The sequence below is a fragment of the Cherax quadricarinatus genome, chromosome 40 (assembly GCF_038502225.1).
Source record: "Cherax quadricarinatus isolate ZL_2023a chromosome 40, ASM3850222v1, whole genome shotgun sequence".
Classification (NCBI taxonomy): domain Eukaryota; kingdom Metazoa; phylum Arthropoda; class Malacostraca; order Decapoda; family Parastacidae; genus Cherax; species Cherax quadricarinatus.
In genome coordinates, this window is record NC_091331.1 from 17,287,121 (window position 1) to 17,308,150 (window position 21,030).

The 21,030-nt window shown below is 37.5% G+C and overlaps 1 protein-coding gene across 3 annotated transcripts in view; it reads right to left on the bottom strand.

Moving 5' to 3' along the window:
- Positions 1–215: 215 nt before the first annotated feature.
- Positions 216–21,030, bottom strand: part of flr (actin-interacting protein 1 flr) — a gene marked incomplete at its 5' end in the record, with an annotated part of 240,820 nt that continues 220,005 nt past the window's right edge. For 2 of the 3 annotated variants that reach the window (XM_070092751.1, XM_070092749.1), the window contains 4 exon segments: positions 216–2,074; positions 11,228–11,341; positions 20,264–20,444; positions 20,880–20,969. In XM_070092751.1, the coding sequence (XP_069948852.1) occupies positions 11,235–11,341; positions 20,264–20,444; positions 20,880–20,969 (378 nt within the window). 3 annotated transcript variants of the gene reach the window in all.

Sequence of the window (21,030 nt, forward strand, 5' to 3'; positions counted from 1 at the left end):
CTTTGTATTTTACCTTAAGTACTCTTCACCATCCTTACTGCCTCCAGCATCAACTTCACCCTTGTTGGTCCATGATACAGCATATTACATCTTAACACCTACCCTGCAGCACTGTATGACCCTTATGGGTTTAGCACTTAAGTTCTGATTGTAATAAAATAGCACACAATAGTTTTGTATTACTACAGTGATCTAAGGAAACAAAATTCAGCATAACCAAGGTGACTGTTTATTCATATCAAAATGAAGGCGCACAAGGTGATATGAACGTGATTTCACTGGTAAAGGGTGGGCAAGGGACAACATTTAGCTCTTGGCTGTTTATATTGCAACTAAATTGTTTTGCTTAAGTCTTTTTAACATTACCATGTAAAAAAAAAAAAAAAAGTTTACTAAGGCTAATGATGTAAACTTTGTAACCATTGTTGGTAGGAACACTGCCTAATTCTCTTGCAATTAATGTGTTGTGTGGTCTCTAGTTTGTACTGTCAATCTCAAGTACAGGGCAATTATTCTTTTATTCCCCATGTGCTAAAGACTAGTATATAAATCATAAAGTTACTGTATCATTAAAAAAAAAAAATAAATCTAAAGACTATTTCACCAGTGAAGGGTTTTGGTATCTTATAGTATACATACTAAATTCAACTATTCTTTATCACAATTCTGTATGTAATTTTATGAAATACTACTAAAAAGTACTAGTACTGTACTATACAGACATGGCTTTTGGTAGAATTGGAAGATAATTATGAACATCATTAGCAAGAACCATATTAATTTGTGTAATACTAACCCACCTATTTAGTCAAAATTAATCGATGAGAAACCTACAATGGCAGAGTTACAACGAGGCATTCAAAGGGCTTAACTTTATATTCGGTGTTCAATTTCAAAATGATTAGTATTAACTGTAATATAATGAAGCTTGCCCATTTTTATTTCTCGAAAGGAAATTTCTCTGAGAATTGCCTTGTCATGGGTTACAGAGGCAAATGTTTCACAAATCACGTACTGAAGTAAATATAGTAGTACCATAAACCAAAATTCACACAAAAAATATGGAAGACATACCCACACTAATAAAGCAAACAAAATGAAGATTCAGAATCTGCATACAAAATTGTTCTGGGTTGTAAACTATATAATCAGCAGTTTTTTGATATTTTAAGGATATGCATATAAACATGTTACTAACTGAAGCTACTGAAACATTAGCCTGGTATCACTTTTGTGATAAACTTTACTAACAATGCTTTATTTATAATAATCAACACTAGTATTTAAAAAGTATCAAACTAATGTACTATACCCTCCAGTAATTGTATAAATTTTTCTACAATAGTGCATTATTCACAAGGGATATTCATGTATATTTTTTTTTTTTTAAACCTTGAAGCCTTTATTAAAAATGGATTACTGTACTGCTTCCCTAATCAAAGCATTCACATCAATTGCTTAACAGAGTATGTGGGTTATTCCTAAATTATTATTTAACAATATTTGTGTGTTACTAAGCATACTAATTTATAAAAGTTCATTCAATAGAGTTTCAAAATAGAATTTCAAAAGACCTGCACTGCATTCTCAAAGGGTTTGCAATTTATTCTTCTAAAACAAACTTTGTATGGATTTTAAATTAAAAAAACATTACAATACTGAAAATTTCCTTAGCTTGCTTGAAAAATTACATGTTCTCTATACTTGCAAAACTAGTAACAATGAAACTTTACAATTCTCTTTGGATAAAATATAATTCGTATGGCTGTAACGTGTTCTACCTGCATCCACCATGAACTACAACCAATTCTATAAGTATAAAGGGCTGTATGCCCCATTATGGTTTAACACATTTTTTAATACAAGTATAAAGAGATATTAGCATTTCTAAAAGATAAATAAGTTTTGATCACGTTTTAGATCCTGAAATTTATTTACATATGAATAATCATTTTTGGACTGGTAGCTCAGAACTGGACACTCCAAGACTTTACAATCCCATCATGTCCTGTTGACACCAACATTTCGTTATCCATCCATGCCAATCCTGTTACTTGTGACTGTGGGTGAGAGTCTGGAGAGGAAAAAAAAAAAAATTAAAGAGAGGCATATGTTTGATATGATAAAAGGTTCAGCATTACAAATTCCTATAAAATTTTTACTCTCAAATTCAGCTATATTTAATAATTTAAAGGATAATTGAAGGTGTCACACAAAGATCTTAAATGTAGGATTCATTTGTAATTGTTCTGCAGAACTATGTAGTGATCAAGCTACTATTTTACTGGGATGCAAAACCCGTGAACAGTACCTTACAAAAGACCTAAATGTCGTTTAATTATTATAATAAAAAAGAAGCGCTAAGCCACAAGGGCTATACAGCGCTGTAGGGTAGGAAAGGAAGCGAGGGTATTGGGCAGCAGAAGGGTTGAGGGGCGATCAGTAGGTTACAGAAAACAGCGGGGCACGGGACAGTGCAGGGTAGAGGGTAGCAAGAGATCGAGGTAGAAAGGGCTGAAGGTATCATCAGAATTTGTGAAGTCAGTTGTCAAAAAGTCAATGAGTGTGTCCAGATGAAAGGTGGGTCCATCAGCGAGAAGGGAAGGTAAAGAGAGAGCAGCGGAGCGAAGACGACGGAGGTAAATTCTGTGTGCTCGTTGATAAAGTGGGCAGTCTAACAGAATGTGGCTGACCGATAATGGAACCTGACAATTCTCACAGAGAGGAGCAGGGCGCCTCTCCATGAGATATCCATGAGTAAGACGAGTATGGCCAATGTGGAGACGGGAGAGAGTAGTCTCCCAACCTCGGCACTGGTGACAAGAAGACGGCCAATAACCTATACTCGGTTTAATAGACTGAAGTTTGTTACCGAGTAGAGTAGACCAACGTTGTTGTCAATGGGTGTGAAGGTGGGTAGCTATTGCAGCAAAATAGTACGTAAATGGAACACCTCTATATGAAACTGGTAGGTCATGTACTGCTGACCGCGCAGCAGTGTCTGCCTGTTCATTGCTCTGTATGTCAACATGACCAGCGACCCAACAAAAAACAATATCTTTATGATTGGTAGAGATGCGGCGTAGCCAAAGTTGGATACGGAGGACTAAGGGGTGAGGTGTATCAAATTTCTGTATAGCCTGTAAAGCACTGAGTCTGAGACAACCACAAATTATGACACAGGCCTAGATGCAATACAGATAAGTGCTGCAAGAATGGCATACAATTCAGCAGTAAAGATACTAGCTGAAGATAGTAAATGCCCTCGTACGACGCTGTCCGGAAACACTGCTGCGAATCCTATGCCGTCAGAAGACTTAGAGCCATCTGTGTACATTGCAATGGCATGAGAATGAGAGTGGAAGTGGTCAAGAAAAAGAGAGCGGGAAGCTACCGTAGACAGTTGGGCTTTCGAGCAAGGGAGTGAGAAAGAACAGACTCGAACAGCTGGAATTTCCCAGGGGGGTAGGGAAAAGTGAGATACTACATGAACATAGAAAGGTGGAAATTGAAGAGAAGACGAGCGAATGTAGGTGAAGAGAGAAGGGACGGAGCAAACGGGCGGCGAACAAATAAAGAATGTCTACTAATATCGGTGACCATTCTATAAATGGAAGGATTGCGGAGATCATGAGAGCGTACATAGTAGCGAAGGCAATGGGCATCACAGCGATCAGATAAGGATAGAACATTCGCTTCTGCATAGAGGCTCTCGACAGGGGAAGAGCAAAAAGCACCAAGGCATAAACGTAATCCTTGGTGATGAATAGGGTTGAGGCTAGATATTATTATTATTATTATAATCAAAAAGAAGCGCTAAGCCACAAGGGCTATACAGCGCTGAGGCTAGATAGAGTAGCAGGAGAGGCAGCTGAATAGATCTGGTCACCATAGTCAAGTTTCGATAAAATGAGGGTGGAATGTAGGTGAAGGAGAGTTCAACGATCAGCTCCCCATGAAAGATGAGGAAGGCTTTTAACCCTTAAACGGTCCAAACAAATCGATGTTCAAATTCGTAGTGCTACAAAAGTAGATCTACTTTTTTTAACATATTTTCATATGTAACAAAATATAAAATGTAGATAAAAGTTTTTTTTACACGTTTTCAAATGTAAAACAAAAAAGATCTACATTTTTTTACATACTTTCTGATGTTGAAAAAACGTATATATACGTTTGGACCATTTAAGGGTTAAGAAGATTCAGCCGGCTGTGACAAGTTGTTTTCAGAGAGGTAACGTGAGGTTTCCAGGATAACCTACGGTCAAAGAGGAGGCCTAGAAACCTGACTGTATCACGTTCAGGGATACGGGTGCCATAGAGGTATAAAGGATGATCGGAGATGACAGAACGTCTAGTGAAAGTAATTTGGCGAGTTTTGGTACTGGAATATTTAAACCCATGTGTGGTGGCCCACTTAGAAACACGGTTGACCGCATGCTGGAGAGAAACTGTAATGAGGTGACAGTCAGCGCCTGCACAGGCAATAGCGAAGTCATCAACATAGTGATTACCAAATATTGGATGGAAGACTAGAGTCCAAATCATTTATAGCAAGGAGAAAAAGTGTTGTGCTCAGAACACATCCCGGGGAGAGCACATTATTAACCCGAACACGGAAATGTGTGTCAGTTAAAAAGTTCTTAAGGAAAGTATCGTTTAAGCTCCATCCCCCTACAAATTTTATTAAAATTATATTCTGAAGATTTTATCAAAGTTATTAATCATCATTCATATTACTATATCATAAAAAAAACGCTAAACCTACAAGGGTCCGATAATTATACAGATTTGACTCGAATGTTTAACTGCAAACGTAGTTGTCCTTATTGAAAACTACAAATATGCAAAACTAATTAATGTTATCTGACATACCATGATCATCAAATTGCAAATCTTGCACAAGGAATTTTTTTTTTATTAACACATTGGCTGTTTCCCACCAAGGCAGGGTGGCCCAAAAAAAAAACTTTCATCATTCACTCCATCACTGTCTTGTCAGAGGTGTGCTTACATTACAGTTATAAAACTGCAACATTAACACTCCTCCTTCAGTGTAGGCACTGTACTTTCCATCTCCAGGACTCGAGTTCTGCCTGCCAGTTTCCCTTCATCCCTTCATGTTACCTTGCTCACACTCGAACAGCACGTCAAGCCCTAAAAACCATTTGTCTCCATTTGCTATCTAACATGCTCATGCATGCTTGAAGTCCAAGCCCCTCGCACACAAAACCTTTACCTCCCCCTCCAACCTTTTCTAGGCCGACCCCTACCCAGTCTTCCCTCCACTACAGATTTATACACTCTCGAAGTCATTCTATTTTGTTCCATCCTCTTTACATGTCAAAACCACCTCAACCCATCCTCAGCCTTCTGGATAATACTTTTGGTAACCCCACACCTCCTAATTTCCAAACTATGAATTCTCTGCATTATATTCACACCATACATTGCCCTCAGACATGACATCATCACTGCCTCCAGCCTTCTCCTTGTTGCAACATTCACCACCCATATAAAAGCATTAATATAACTATACTCTCATACATTCCCTTCTTTGCTTCCATGGATAATGTTCTTTGTCTCCATAGACTCCTTAGTGCACCAATCACCTTTTTACCCCCTCATCAATTCTATGATTCACCTTGTCTTTCATAGACCCATCTGCTGACACATCCATTCCCAAATATCTGAATACATTCACTTATTCCTACTCTCTCCCTCCAATCTGATATCCTATCTTTCAATTACCTAAACCTTTAACCCTTTGACTGTTTCAGGCCCCTCTCTGAAACTGTCATTCTATGTTGTTCAATTTTTGAAAAAAAAAAAAAAAAAAAAAAAAAAAAAAAAAAAAAAAAAAAAAAAAATTATTTTTTCTTATGAAATGATAGAGAATCTTTTCCCGATGGTAATGACACCAAAAGTTCGAAATTTGGTCGAAAACTCATGGAATTATGCTCCCGCGAATTTAGCGGTCTCGGCGACATATGCGTATCGGCGATTTCGCCGACTTTGAGCCCTATTTTCAGCCAATTCCATTGTTCCAGTTGACCAAACTCATAGCTATTTCTTTAGAACTCCATTTTATCTATCAGCTGAGTACAAGAAACCTCCCATTTACTAATTTGGACTACCCAATATGGTGGTCAGAAATTGGCAATTTGGCCAATTTCACGCAAACTAAAAAAGATGCCAATTTCAAAATAGGGTCCAGAATAAACAAGGTAGACATTTGTGGCACTAAAATAACATATGCTCTGTTCATTAGTCACATCTCTAGGCCCCTCTTATATTATTATTGCTTTCTATTTTGATTTTTTATTCATACAAAAAAATACAAAATTTACTGTTATGCAGACTACTGCATTATTGTAAAAATGGTATAAATAATATCAGTGCACTAGTGAAAGAATATTAGACTCCCCAGTTGATGTGTATTGGACGTGTGGTGTGATTTATTTACTCCTGAACATTTGTAAAAATCGAACATTTCCGCTACTTTGAGCTCAGTTTCAAGGTCGTTTTCATCGTCAAAGTAATGAAAATCATCTCTATTTCTGTAATATGTTTTCCATTTTATCACCTAAGACAATGAAAACGCGAATACAACGATAAATACTATACGAAAATACACCTCAAAGTCGGCGTTTTATTTCAAAAAAACGATGAGTTTTTTTCTCATTACGCAATGTGTGCTGCAGGATTTTTTTTATGTGGTGCACACTGACCACACAGACCCATTCTCTCACATGTGGGCCTACCAGCTTTCTCCCGCTTGATTTGAAGCTGCTAGAATTATTGAGTATATATACATCAGAAACATTGGCTCGTAAGACGTATTTATACGTCGAAAACAGTCAAAGGGTTAATACTCATCACCTTACTCTTTCCTATATTGCATGAGAAAATATCACCATTTTGTTTTTAAGCAGTCAAAAAACTTTCCTGATTTTCATATTCAAGATAGGTAGCCTTAAAAATAATTTTCCATACAGCCTCTCCTCACTTAATGATGGAATTCTATTCCTATTACAGCCTCTCCTCAATGACAGAATTCCATTCCTAATACAGCATTGATAAACTAATTCATCACTAAACGAGGAGCATACTACAATGGTAGTGGGTTTGTCAACTATCTTTGATATTGCTTTAATGCCACCCTTGCACCATTTATAACATTTTTAGTGTAGTTTTAAATGTTTACACAGTAGTGTATTGTATATTGTAATAAAAAGAATAGAGGAAATCAGCTCTAATATACATTCTTTAGGTATGCATACTAGACAGAGAGCCCGTCGTAAGTCCAAGTCGTCGGTAAACGAGTACGTTGCTAAGTGAGGAGAGGCTGTATAGCAGCATCAGTTAGTGATTACAGTAAAGCCATATTTCCCTGTAGAATCTTGCAAGACATTTCAGATGCCTTTTATGAAACAAATGATCCAGAACAAATAAAATGTCATTCTGTTGCATTTAGCATACAAGTGAAATGGCCCACCCACTTACATTCAGGAAGGCAGAATAAGCATAAATAACAAAAAAGGCACAATACCGTGACTGGAACGATACACAAATAACCCGCACATAAAAGAAGCTTACGACGACGTTTCGGTCCGACTTGGACCATTGACAAAGTCACACTAACCAGAGGTGGAGCAGGACGGCTATATATAGGCAGGAAGAGGTGGTGGTAGTAGTAGTAGTACAAGAATTGTATATAATACCAACAAGATGAAATTAAGACACATGCACAACACCCGGGCATCCCCATCGTAGACATTTCGCCATCCAGCCAGCCACTGGATGGCGAAACGTCCACAACAAAGACAACCAGACGCCGCACATGTGTCTTAATTTCATCAGTAGTTGTAGTAGTAGTAGTAGTAGAAGAAGAGGTAGTGGTAGTGGTAGAAGTGGGAAGTAAGGAAGACAAGCCAGTCAAATACAAAGGAAGGGGAGCACTGAAAGAGAGCTAGATGCCCACAGAGGGAGAGCAAGCACACAGAGGTGCGTGAAAGGGGAAGTGGTGAAATAAAAGAAGAACAGAAACACGAGACAGGAGAGAAAAAAAAAGACAACCCAGAGGAGAAAAGGAAAGAGGAAAGGGGAAGAAGAAGAAAAAGAAAAAGAAAAAATGAGGATTCAGGTTAAGTCACGGGTGTTCTGAAGTTTGGAGCATTTTACAACGTAGTGGGAGAGGAAGGCATCTACAGAGACGAAGCCAGGGCTAAGGTTCATGCAAGGAAAGTTGTGTATTAGAGAGGATTCAACTAGACGGCGACTGTTCGAGTTGGAAGTAGGGAAGACAGTTTTAGCAGAAGACCAGTCAATAGGATGGCTATGATCTCTGACGTGACAGAAAAGAGCATTGTTAGTGTCGGCAAGCCTAACACTATTTTTGTGCTCCCTAAGTCTGGTTGTCTTTGTTGTCGACGTTTCGCCATCCAGTGGCTGGCTGGATGGCGAAACGTCTACGATGGGGATGCCCGGGTGTTGTGCATGTGTCTTAATTTCATCTTGTTGGTATTATATACAATTCTTGTACTACTACTACTACTACCACCACCTCTTCCTGCCTATATATAGCCGTCCTGCTCCACCTCTGGTTAGTGTGACTTTGTCAATGGTCCAAGTCGGACCGAAATGTCGTGACATTGCTAATAAACTTTTATATACATTCATGAAGGGGAGAGAAAGGCTAAACCTGTAGGGGGTCATACATTATTTAATTTACAAACAGTGCTAAACCCATGGGGGGGGATATAGTGCCTGGGGAAATTAGGTCTGATTTAAAGTGAGATCTTATTTAATTCTTGGTCCACAATAAATTGCATTCTCTCAAATCATGTTTGGGTTTCTGGTCATCTCACTATTGCCATTGTGTTTGGAAGACTGCACTATCCCATCTTCATATCACACACACACACACACACACTCTCCTTACTCATGGGTATCTCCAGCATTTATTATCATAACTAAGGGCTACTCTGTCTTGGTGGGATATGGCCAGTTTGTTGAAAGAACTAAGGGCTAAACTCACAAGGGTGGTATCATGAGACAAATGCTCATCACCACTGAGAACTGCCAAGTTCCAGTGTCAATACATGTCTTAACAGATTGTCCTATCAGCAGGCATGCAAAATTTGCTTCTGTCATCACCGTCTTAATTTTATCTAATCTTGCTGACAGTCCCACCTTTGATGCAGATGCCCTCTGACTTTGTCAAATGACCTTATTACACCAACCTTGATTAAATTTTTCCTTTAGCATTCCCCAATACGCTTGTTAACTCTGCCTTTTGCTCAATCCTAACCTTCACTGGTCTTTAATCTTTGCATATTCCTTTAGCACATCTGACCCTCCAGTGCTGTATGACCCTTGCAGGTTTAATGCTTAGTTTTGATATATAATAATAATTGAATTCCTTGGATTATGAGCTCACCAGCATCAGAGAACCTCTGTTAGGGAGGGGGTAAAGGAGGTTTTGTGTGCGAGGGGCTTGGACTTCCAGCAGGCATGCGTGAGCGTGTTTGATAGGAGTGAATGGAGACAAATGGTTTTTAATACTTGACATGCTGTTGGAGTGTGAGCAAAGTAACATTTATGAAGGGATTCAGGGAAACCGGCAGGCCGGACTCGAGTCCTGGAGATGGGAAGTACAGTGCCTGCACTCTGAAGGAGGGGTGTTAATGTTGCAGTTTAAAAACTGTAGTGTAAAGCACCCTTCTGGCAAGACAGTGATGGAGTGAATGATGGTGAAAGTTTTTCTTTTTCGGGCCATCCTGCCTTGGTGGGAATCGGCCAGTGTGATAATAATAATAATAAAATTTTTATTTAATATAAAATTAAGCTTTCAAATTTGAAGGTGTAAATCTTGAATGCTATCAAACCATTTTATATTCATGGGGAAGTCCTAAACCCATAGGAGTCATACAGCACCTGAAATATGAAAACCGATGAGGTGTGATTTAAGTGAAATAATATCAAATTAAACACTAAACCCCAAATTGTCACACAGCACTGTAGGTAGGAATGTGTGAAGGAAATTTGTAAAGGTGATGAGAGAGAGTGAAGGACAGGAGTGTACATGTGCAGAGGTTTGTGGAGGTAGGAGAGAGTTCAAGAGAAAAAGGAATATCACAGTGCAATAAGTCAGTTTCTGTTGAAAAGTCAGTCTGTCAAAGATGGGATTTTTGGCAAGTCAGTGAGAGCTTGTGTTGGGAGCAGCAGAGATGATGAAAGTGAATTCTGCTTGTCCACTGATAGGCTGGACAATCTATTGAGATAAGTGAGGCAGGTGAAGCAGATATATAGATGGAAGAGCACAGCCTTCCAAACTGGTGGGAAGATGACAACCAGAAACCTAAATGCAATTTGACAGAATTGTCTACCAACTCAGATGAACATTGGTTGCCACTGGTTGCAGAGTTGTCAAGAGATCACTGAAAAATAATCCTAAGGAATAACTATGGGAAATTGAGGGGGCATGAACAGCTGAACAAGCAGCTAAGTCTGCTTGTTTGCTACCTCAAACACTGTGTCCAGGGACCCAGCAAAAAACAATGATTTACATTTATGAGAAAGGCAGCTGACTTGGGTTTGTATAATTTCATAACATTTTCCTTTAGTAAAGTTATAACCAGCAACTGACACCAAACCTGTGGGTCAAAAGGTTAGGGAAATTTTGATATATAATATTGTATCTCCAAATTTCAAGGATGCATGAAAAAAAAAAAAATCAGCAAGTCAAATGTTTACATATACCAAAAACTGAGTGGTGATTGAACTGGGTCACCAGTATTTCACCATTGATACACTGTGTACAGTATAGTGTGCTGTACACAACAGTGCAGGACTGGAAACTCAAAATGAGTCTGCTTCCCTCTTTACGAAGCATGTTGTTTACTTTATATTGCTGTGAGGTGAATTGATTAGAAGTTACAAAAGGTACCTTGTTTAAAATACAAAGAGAAATAATAAGGAAGTGAAGCACATCACAGAAAGACACCATTATCCCAAGTCAGAAAAACTAAATTTTTCACAATACATACTGTTATGAACAAAAACCCTTAGTGTGACACACACAAACACTAGCTGTGGTTAAGCATAAGTTAAGCACAAAACATAAAAATTACCATCACCAGTAATCTACAGCAACCACTACAGAAAATTTACACACAGACAAGCATCTCAACTTGATCCCAAAACAGTTCTCTGAATTTCCAACCATTTGTCTAAAATTTAACACTCCAGATTTTCACTACTCCATCATGGCCGGTAGACAAGACTCGTTCGTTGTCAAGCCACAACAAGCCTGTGACTTGTGCTTGTGGATGAGAATCTGTAGGACAAGTAGGAGCAATTATATAGAAAACAAAAATAATTACCTAACTACCTGCTGTATTATAAACAAAGATTAATGCTTAAAAACATGAACTGTTCAATAATGCAATAAATTTACAATAGAACAAAGTGCATACATTAAAAATTACAAACAAATTTGACTGAACAATAAAAAAAAAAAAGCAACTGTTGTGTGTTTTAAGCAATTTGCCAGATACAAATTCATACTGAAACAATGACATGCTATATTATCATACCACTAATTACAGGAGTAAAAAGTAATCAATGAAATGCATCCATGGGGCACATTTGTCTACAGATCTAATTCCTGTAAATTATTTTCAATTTGCCCATTAGTGGAATTACCTATAAGAGGATGTGGCCAAAATGCAGTCGCAGATTTCATCTTATGCAGAATTTCAAAAAACATTAAGTATCTTGTAATGTATTTGGAAATAACAGTCACTCTACTAGTAAATGTGTGACCCACTGGCAGCATTATTTATGAGCTTATGTAGATGAAATGAATCCCATTCTAGTGAGGTTATTTCTGGCAAGTTATTAAATTATAAAATTTTAGATTAGAGCAAGTGCCAGAGCATTCATGAAACTATATAATGAATCAAATCGATCTTTCAATCTAACATGGTGGTGCCACTCATACACAAATGTAACTAAAATTTTAAAGTTTCAAATGAGGTCTTATGGTAAATATCACTGCAGATTATGTCATTAATACAATTTTTCCCCCTCACTTTGTGAAGGTTTGCTTTATATGAACAAAGAGATCCATTTCTATCAGTAATTCATAAGAACATATGAAAGAAGGAGTACTGCAACAGGCCTACTTGTCCATGATAAGCATGTCCAAGTCACCTATTGACCTAAGCTAGTCAGGTCCACCTAAGAAGGAAGGAACAATGCATCAGACCCAATGGCCCAAGTCAACCAGGCCCAACTCACACTGACCCACAACCACTCATGTATTTGCCTAACCTATTTTTAAAACTACACGAAGTTTTAGCTTCAATGATGCTACTTAGGAGTTTGTTCTACTCATCCACAACTAATTACCAAACCAGTGATTTCCTATATCCTTTCTAAACTTAAATTTTATCAAATTTAAACCATTGCTGCAAGTTCTGTCTTGGTCAGATACTTTTAGCACATTATTTACATCCTTTATATTTATTCCTGTTTTCCATTTATACACATCATTTATATTCTCCCTAATTCTACGCCTTTTTAGAGAGTGCAGATTCAGGGTCCTCAGTCTGTCTTCACAGGAAAGATTTCCAATACATAGGATCAACTTAGTCATCCTCCTTTGTGTTTTCTAGTGCATTTATATCCATTCTGTAACATGGTGACCAGAACACTGTGCAGCATAATCTAAATGAGGCCTAAACAATGATATATAGAGTTGAAGAATAACCTGAGGACTCCTGTTATTTATACTTCTTGAAATGAAGCCAAGAATTCTATTTGCTTTATTGTGAACACTTACACACTGTTGCCTTGGTTTTAGATTACTGCTAACCAGAACTCCTAAATCTTTTTTGCATTCAGTGATATAACCCTTTCGGTGTCGGTCCCATAATATTATGGCTTTGAAGTCAGTGTCGGTCCTGTAATACTATGCCAAAATTCTACTACCTTCAAATCTTGCAGGAGAAAGCTGGTAGGCCTACATGTGAGTGAATGAGTGTGTGATCAGTGTGCACATAAAAAAAAAAAGAAAAAGAAAAGCAGCACAGTGCATGAGAAAAAAATGGAAATGTCTTTGGTTTAAAACAGTAAATTTGCAGTGTATTTTTGTGTAACTTTTATGGCTGTATTCTCGTTTTCTTGGCCCCATTTCATAGAATGAAAGATATATTACAGAAATAGAGATGATTGTGAATGGTTCACAGACTGAAGTTAGCTGGAAATTGAGCTCAAAGTAGCAGAATTGTTCGATTCTTTCCAATGTTCAAGAGTAAACAAATCACGTCACACATCCAATACACGTCAACTGGTGGGTCTAATATGCATTCGTGAATGCGCTGATATTATTTATACAATTATACAGTAGTCTGAATAACAATAAATCTTCAAATTTTTGTGTGAATAAAATTCAAAATGAAAAGCATGCGTAATATAAGAAGGGCCTGGAGACGTGACTAATGAATAGAGAAAAATGTTATTTTAGTGCCAGGAATGTCTGGATTATTTATTCTGGACCCTATTTTGAAACTGGCCTGTATTGAATTTTGTTTGAAATTTGCCAAATTAGTAATTTTTGATCACTTTATTGGATAGTTGAAATAGGTAAATAGGTAGTGTCTTGCACTAAATTGATAGAATAAAAGGAGCTCTAGCAAAATAGCTATGAGTTTGGTTGACTGGAACAATGGAATTGGCCCAAAATAGGGTTCAAAGTGAACAAAATCGCCAATGCGTAAATATCGCTGAGACTGCTAACTTCGTGAGAGCATAATTCCGTAAAAAAGTTTTCCTTCAAATTTTGTACTTTTGGTTTCACTACCTTCAGAAAAATATTCCCTGTCATTTCATAGTTTTTTTTTTTTTTAAATTCTTCAATCCTATTAGTAAGCCTGCAAGTAGGGGTCACAACATTCAAAGAGTTAAGATTTACATTTAGTTTATAAGTGTTGTGGTTATTTTCTTTTCTAATGCATAAAAATTTGCATTTGTCTACATAAAACTGCATTTGCCACTTCACCAACCACTGCATCAGTCCATTCAGATAATTCAGTATTTGTGACAAATATTTGCCATATGCGACTGATACAGTTCACAATGTGCACTGTATGGTTTTATGTGGAATTAAGTTATGATATACCTGCCATGGGCCTAGAACACACATTGCATAAAGCAAGAAACCTGTATGTGTAAAGAACTGCAGTATATGGAATCCTTTATTAATAATGTTTCACTCACATAGTGAGGTTCATGTTGATTCCTGAGTATCAAAGTGGTTCTCTGGAGATGCACCATCCTGGTTTATGAAATGGCTAAGGGAATAACTGAAGAATTTCTCAATAAACTGTAATGGAACTCTACTTGTTGCCTTAAAAAATAAAAGACACACAGAGATAATACCTTGAATCTGCACTTATCAGTCTCTCCAACAATTTCATTTACAACAGTTTCTACAGCTCAACTGCAGGCTTTGTCAAACTGCATACAGATAAACCTGGTACAAGGTGAGCCTATAACTGACCTGTATCTCTTGCCAGAAAATTACTTGAACACTAGGGATGGATGTAACCTGATGCACACCACACTTGCTTTTCACCTCACCACTACTAACTGGTTATAGGCTCACCTTGTACCAGGTTTGTTTGCAACTTGACAAAGCCTACAGAGTAGCATAACTTTCTTCATAAGGATTCCAATTAACTGCAATTTCTCTCTCTCATTACCAACGTGCTGGTATTTCATGCAATTAGCTATCCACCTTCATCAGTTTGAATGATGCCATTCATCAGTCAATTGTTTTTCAATGATGTTCACTGCTGACAAAGCCTACAGAGTAGCATAACTTTCTTCATAAGGATTCCAATTAACTGCAATTTCTCTCTCTCATTACCAACGTGCTGGTATTTCATGCAATTAGCTATCCACCTTCATCAGTTTGAATGATGCCATTCATCAGTCAATTGTTTTTCAATGATGTTCACTGCTGGCACAATCTGTGGGTGGGTTACTAGTAGCTAAAATACAATTCCAGATGAAATCTTGCAGCAATCACCAGCAAATTTCAAGTGCTAAACAATCCATTAATTACGACACAATAGTTTTTCTACGTTTCTCATTAGTGACCAAAATGCATCCTCACAAGAGGTTCTGTAATAACTGGACTGATTTTTTTATTTTCAACAAACCGGCCATATCCCACTAAGGCAGGGTGGCCCAAAAAGAAAAACGAAAGTTTCTCTTTTTAAATTTAGTAATTTATACGGGAGAAGGCGTTACTAGCCCCTTGCTCCCGGCATTTTAGTCGCCTCTTACAACACGCATGGCTTACGGAGGAAGAATTCTGTTCCACTTCCCCATGGAGATAAGAGGAAATAATCAAGAACAAGAACTAGAACGAAAATAGAAGAAAACCCAGAGAGGTGTGTATATATATGCTTGTACATGCATGTGTAGTGTGACCTAAGTGTAAGTAGAAGTAGCAAGACATACCTGAAATCTTGCATGTTTATGAGACAGAAAAAAGGACACCAGCAATCCTACTATCATGTAAAACAATTACAGGTTTTCGTTTTACATTCACTTGGCAGAACAGTAGTACCTCCCTGGGTGGTTGCTGTCTACCAACCTACTACCTTAAAACTGGACTGAATATTAGATGAAAATATCAACATATTCATGAATTACTATTTAAGACAAATTTCATAAGGATTAGTACATAAGTACACTAAGCCTTCCACCTTACCCATTACTATGATTATTATAATAAAAAAGAAGTGCTAAACCCACTATAGTCATACAGCGCTGCCCACCCTACCCATATATTTATGGGAAGTGAGAAGAATTTACATTGCCACTTGCAAGCATGGAGGATTAGGAGTTTTTCCTATCCTAGAGAGAACCTTTTCCTCACTGATCTCCAAATTTCTTAATACCTATATTTATGATGCCTAACATCTTGCTTTGATATGGTAGCTTCCCACAGTATCTCCACTTATTATCTAAACTGTCTTTAATTGTTAACAATATCAGAACTTGAAACTTCTATCAAAGAATTTTACAAGTTACTTAATGAGGTCATTCAACACTGAATGGAAGAACCCTGAGGATTGTTCTCAAACTAATACAAGAAATTAGCATCCAAACATAGGTGCAAGGAAAATAATAAGCAAAAAATTATGTAAGATTCAAAGTGTAGCACGATTACCAAGTGGTGAGTACTCATACAAGATCATTTACTAAATAACTGCATTGGAAAATTAAAATACAAACATGCACCACCAACTGGAATTCTGTGAAAGGCCTAACAGGTAAATTACATTAAGAAATCTAAACCAATACATTTATACATTACAGGACAAAACCATATTAGAGAAAAATCATACATCTAAGTTATGCTAAGGAAACATAGTACTGTATTTGTTTTGAAACTACAGTACATAACTGCTTTCATGTATCATAACCAACATACAGAAAGTCTAAACGTAATATGTACTGAAATTCTCTAACCTCTTGTAAACCTGGTAGTTTTAGCCATTTTCTCCATGTTAAGGAAGATAAGGCATACTAATAAGAACGTAAGCAAGGAGGAAACACTGCAATAGGCCTGCTGGCCCATACTAGGCATGTCCTTCACAAATCCAACCCACTAACAAAACATTTGCCCAACCCACTTTCAGCACTACCCTAACAATAAGAACAAAAGAAAGGAGGAACACTACAACAGGCCTACTGGCCCATACTTGGCAGGTCCATGTCAAAACCAACCCACCAACAAAAATATTTGCACAACCCATCCCCAGCTCCACCCAAGCAAGAAGCCCCAACGACCCCCTTTCCCCTTCCAACCAATGTGCAAGTTATGTTCAAATCCAACCCCTCTCACTCATAATAACATAGAAAGAAGTAACACTGCAGTAGGCCAACCAGCCCATACTTGGCAGGTCCCCCTCAAATCTAAAACCAAACCCACAAACAAAAATACCTGCCTAACCCACCTTCTACTCCATTCATGGTAGAAGCTTTGATAATCAGGGCACTATTAAAAAGGTACTGAAGGAGCTGAAGCACCTGGTCCATCACCAGGGCATTAAAAGAGCTGAAGCACTTGGTCCGTCACCAGGGTACTGAAGGAGATGAAGCACATGGTTCATCACCAAGGTACTGAAGGAGCCAAAGCACCTGGTCCATCACCAGGGCACAGAGGAAGCCAAGCACCTGGTCCATCACCAGGGCAGTGAATGAGCCAAAGCACCTGGCCCATCACCAGGCCGCTGAAGCACCTAGTCCATCACCAGGATATTGAAGGAGTTGAAGCACCTGGTCCATCACTAGGGCACTAAGGGAGCTGAAGCACCTGGTCCATCACCACAGCACCAAGGGAGCTGAAGCCAAAAGCCTGCTCATAAGAGCACAAGAAAGGAGAAATACTGCAGTAGGCCAGGTGGCCCACTCTATGCAGGTCCCCCTTAACCCCAAAATCAAACCCACAAACAAAAATACCTGCCCAACCCACCTTCTACTCTAATGGAATCAGCAAGGTCAATATCACCAGCATAAAAGGTCTGAATATTGTACTCCAAAAATCTGGAACCGCCAAATTTATTTCTATTGTATGTAATGGTTTAAACACTGCACTATCAGATGAGAAAACTCAGCCCTCTGCTTGTTTTTTTTTTTTTATTTAAGCTCAACCAAAACAAGAGATGTTTGATTTTAAACATATATTTACAACAATTTGAACTTATTATTGCAATATGTCTATCCAGGATTAAAATTATATACCTGCTAAGGATGCTGGTGACTGATATACAAGTTACAAATGTAAAAGCTGTCACAAAGTATCGTGTTTTATTGAAAATACGAATGTTGGAACTCATACCTAGAAATGTTTCAAACAGAAAATGAATTCACTATTAATTAGCAAGCAGAATAACTGAATAAATTATAGACTGGAGTAAATTTTTCTAGGGTTATTATGAACTACAATATTGGAAGAACGACAATACGTATATGATCTGAAGACAAAAAAATGACATAGCAAATTCTTCAGTAATGCATGGGTTATGTTCCTGAGAATCGCCACTGCGTGAAGAAAGTATGGGAAAAATTAGGTAACATTCCAGGCATTTCCAAATTTGGTAATAATGGTAGAAAATTAGCGACTAAATGTTAGGTAAATGGACACTGATGCAACTAATGTGACATTTTATTGTGGCAATGATTCGTTCACATTAGTTGCATATGCATCCATTTACCTAACATCTCCAAATTTGCCAATTTTTTTTTTTTAATAGTCTATGAGTTAAATATATTAATACATACAATTTAACTTACCTTACATTGTGTTAGTAAAGTGGGGAGGGTTAGGGAGAGTTTAACCCCTAAACTGTCCAAACGTAGATCTACGTTCCCTCGCGTAGCGCTCTGAACGTAGATCTACTTTTTTTTACATGCTTTCAAGTGGGGAAAATCAAGGTTGGAGCACTAGGCATGTTAACCCTTTGAAGGTCGAGAACTCTGCTCACAAACTTGCTCCCAGGGTTGAAGAATTTAAAAAAAAAAAAAAATATGAAATGATGGAAAACTTACAAAATTATGCTCTCGCAAAGTTAGCAGTCTCAGCAATATTTAAACATTGGCGATTTCATCCACTTTGAGCCCTAGTTTGGGCCAATTCCATTGTTCCAGTCGACCAAACTCATAGCTGTTTAGCTAGAACTCCTTTTATTCTATCGACCAAGTACAAGAAACTGCCCATTTACCTATTTCAACTACCAAATGAAGTGATCAGAAATTACTAATTTGGCCAATTTCACACAAAATTCAAGGCCAATTTCAAAATAGGGTCCAGAATAAATAATGTAGACATTCCTGGCACTAAAATAACACTTTCTCTGTTCATTAGTCATGTCCCCAGGTCCCTCTTATATTAGGCTTGCTTTTCATTTTGAATTTTTATTCACAAAAAATAGAAGATTTACTGTTATTCAGACTACTGCATAATGGTAATAATTGTATAAATAATGTCAGTGTATTCGTGAGTGCATATTAGACTGGACAGTTGACGTGTATTGGACACGTGACGTGTTTCATTTACTCCTGAACATCGGCTAACATCGAACATTTAAGCTACTCTGAGCTCAATTTCAAGCTACTTTTAGTCTGTAAACCATTCAAAATTATCTCTATTTCTGTAGTATATTTTCCATTCTGTCAAACAAGACCAAGAAACCAAGAATACAACCATAAAAACCATATGAAAATACACCCCAAAATCGCTGTTTTACACCAAAAAATGGTTAAGATTTTTTCTCATTATGCACTGCCTGCTGCAGGATTTTTTTATATTGTGCACACTGACCATGCAGACCCTATTCTCTCACATGTAAGCCTACCAGCTTTCTCCCACATGATTTGAAGCTGCTAGAATTTTGGCATAGTATTACGGGGCCAGCCCTGGCTTCAAAGCCGTAATATTATGGGACCGACCCTGAAAAGGTTAAAAGGAAGAGGTGAGTATAGATATTTATCGGCAAACACTTGATACATATCAACAAGTAACATATAAGCCGTATTTCTTTTCTGAACTGCAACTAACAGACAACCACTAACAGAAACCCACCACATCTATACAAAATGAATATGTAGCAAAGATAGCTATATATGATACAGCCACATAAAAGAAAAATTTAATAAAAAATATCATAGCATGCACATGCACACGCACCCCCACACACACCCAACGTGCATGCATCCGCGCACGTGCGAGGATGCGTTTTGACAGCATTCTCAACTCGCACACTGGGCATGTTTATGTCTGCTGTCCCTATTCATCTAGTAAGCTGCTAGTCAATGGTTGTGGGTTGTATCCTGGGGAAATAAGACTGACGGTCCTTGAGGATGCACAGACTATGGGTTATACTGGGTTACTAACCCTCCAGGTCAATAATCCAAACAAAATCTTCTTCAACATACATAAAAAACACACAAATACATATATACATACTGTACATATATTCATTCATTATATGGAAGAGGACATCTACTACAGGTAGAGGTAAATACTTTATCCTCTACTGTTTCCTGTATACTGGAAATTTTATGAATAAACTGATTATACAGTAATACTAGAAATACACTACTTTCAGAAAATTCCAATGTGTCTGGTTCATTGCAGATTAGATTACTGCAAATAAATCACAATTAGGATACTTACTCTTTATGATGATATGCTTGTTGGGATGGCTTATGCTCCAAATGATGATCATTGTGTCCAGGGAACCACTAGCCACCAGGAGACTGTCAGGACTCCAGGCCACACAGTTGATTCTTGCATTGTGAAATCCCCATTCTATCTTGTTAAACTTCTCATATGAGGGAAGTGAATAAACTACCACCTGGAATGAGTAAAATTTCTTAATTTCTATTACTGCTTATAATTCATGCAACAAAATTAATTAACAGATACTTCTTATTTGAAAATGATAACATTATGCTCATTCAGAAACTGCATTCCTGCCAAAACTAAAAATTTAGTAAAATTTCATTTCCAATGGTACTGTATGCATTATCTAGGATCATAAAATATTAAATTATTTATTGGTACAAATGGATTTTTTTTATTAACCCTTAAACTGTCCAGGTGTAGATCTATGTTCATTCGCGTAGCACTCCAAACGTAGATCTACGTTTTATTTTACATGCTTTCAAATGTAAAAAGTAGATCTACGTTTGGAGCGCTAGGTGAGTGAACGTTGATCTACATCTGAACATGTATGGTATGGTTTGTTTACATCTGAACAGTTTAACAGTTAAAGCTAATTTTATTTTACCTTTCGGTTTGCATCACAGGCAACAAGGAAATGATTATCCGGAGAATAAGCCAAATCAGTAACAGGACCAAGATGTTCCAAAGTAGTTTTCTGAAATTAATTACAAAAAGTATATTTTCTTCTTTGTAAAGGATAAAACTTAATGCATTTC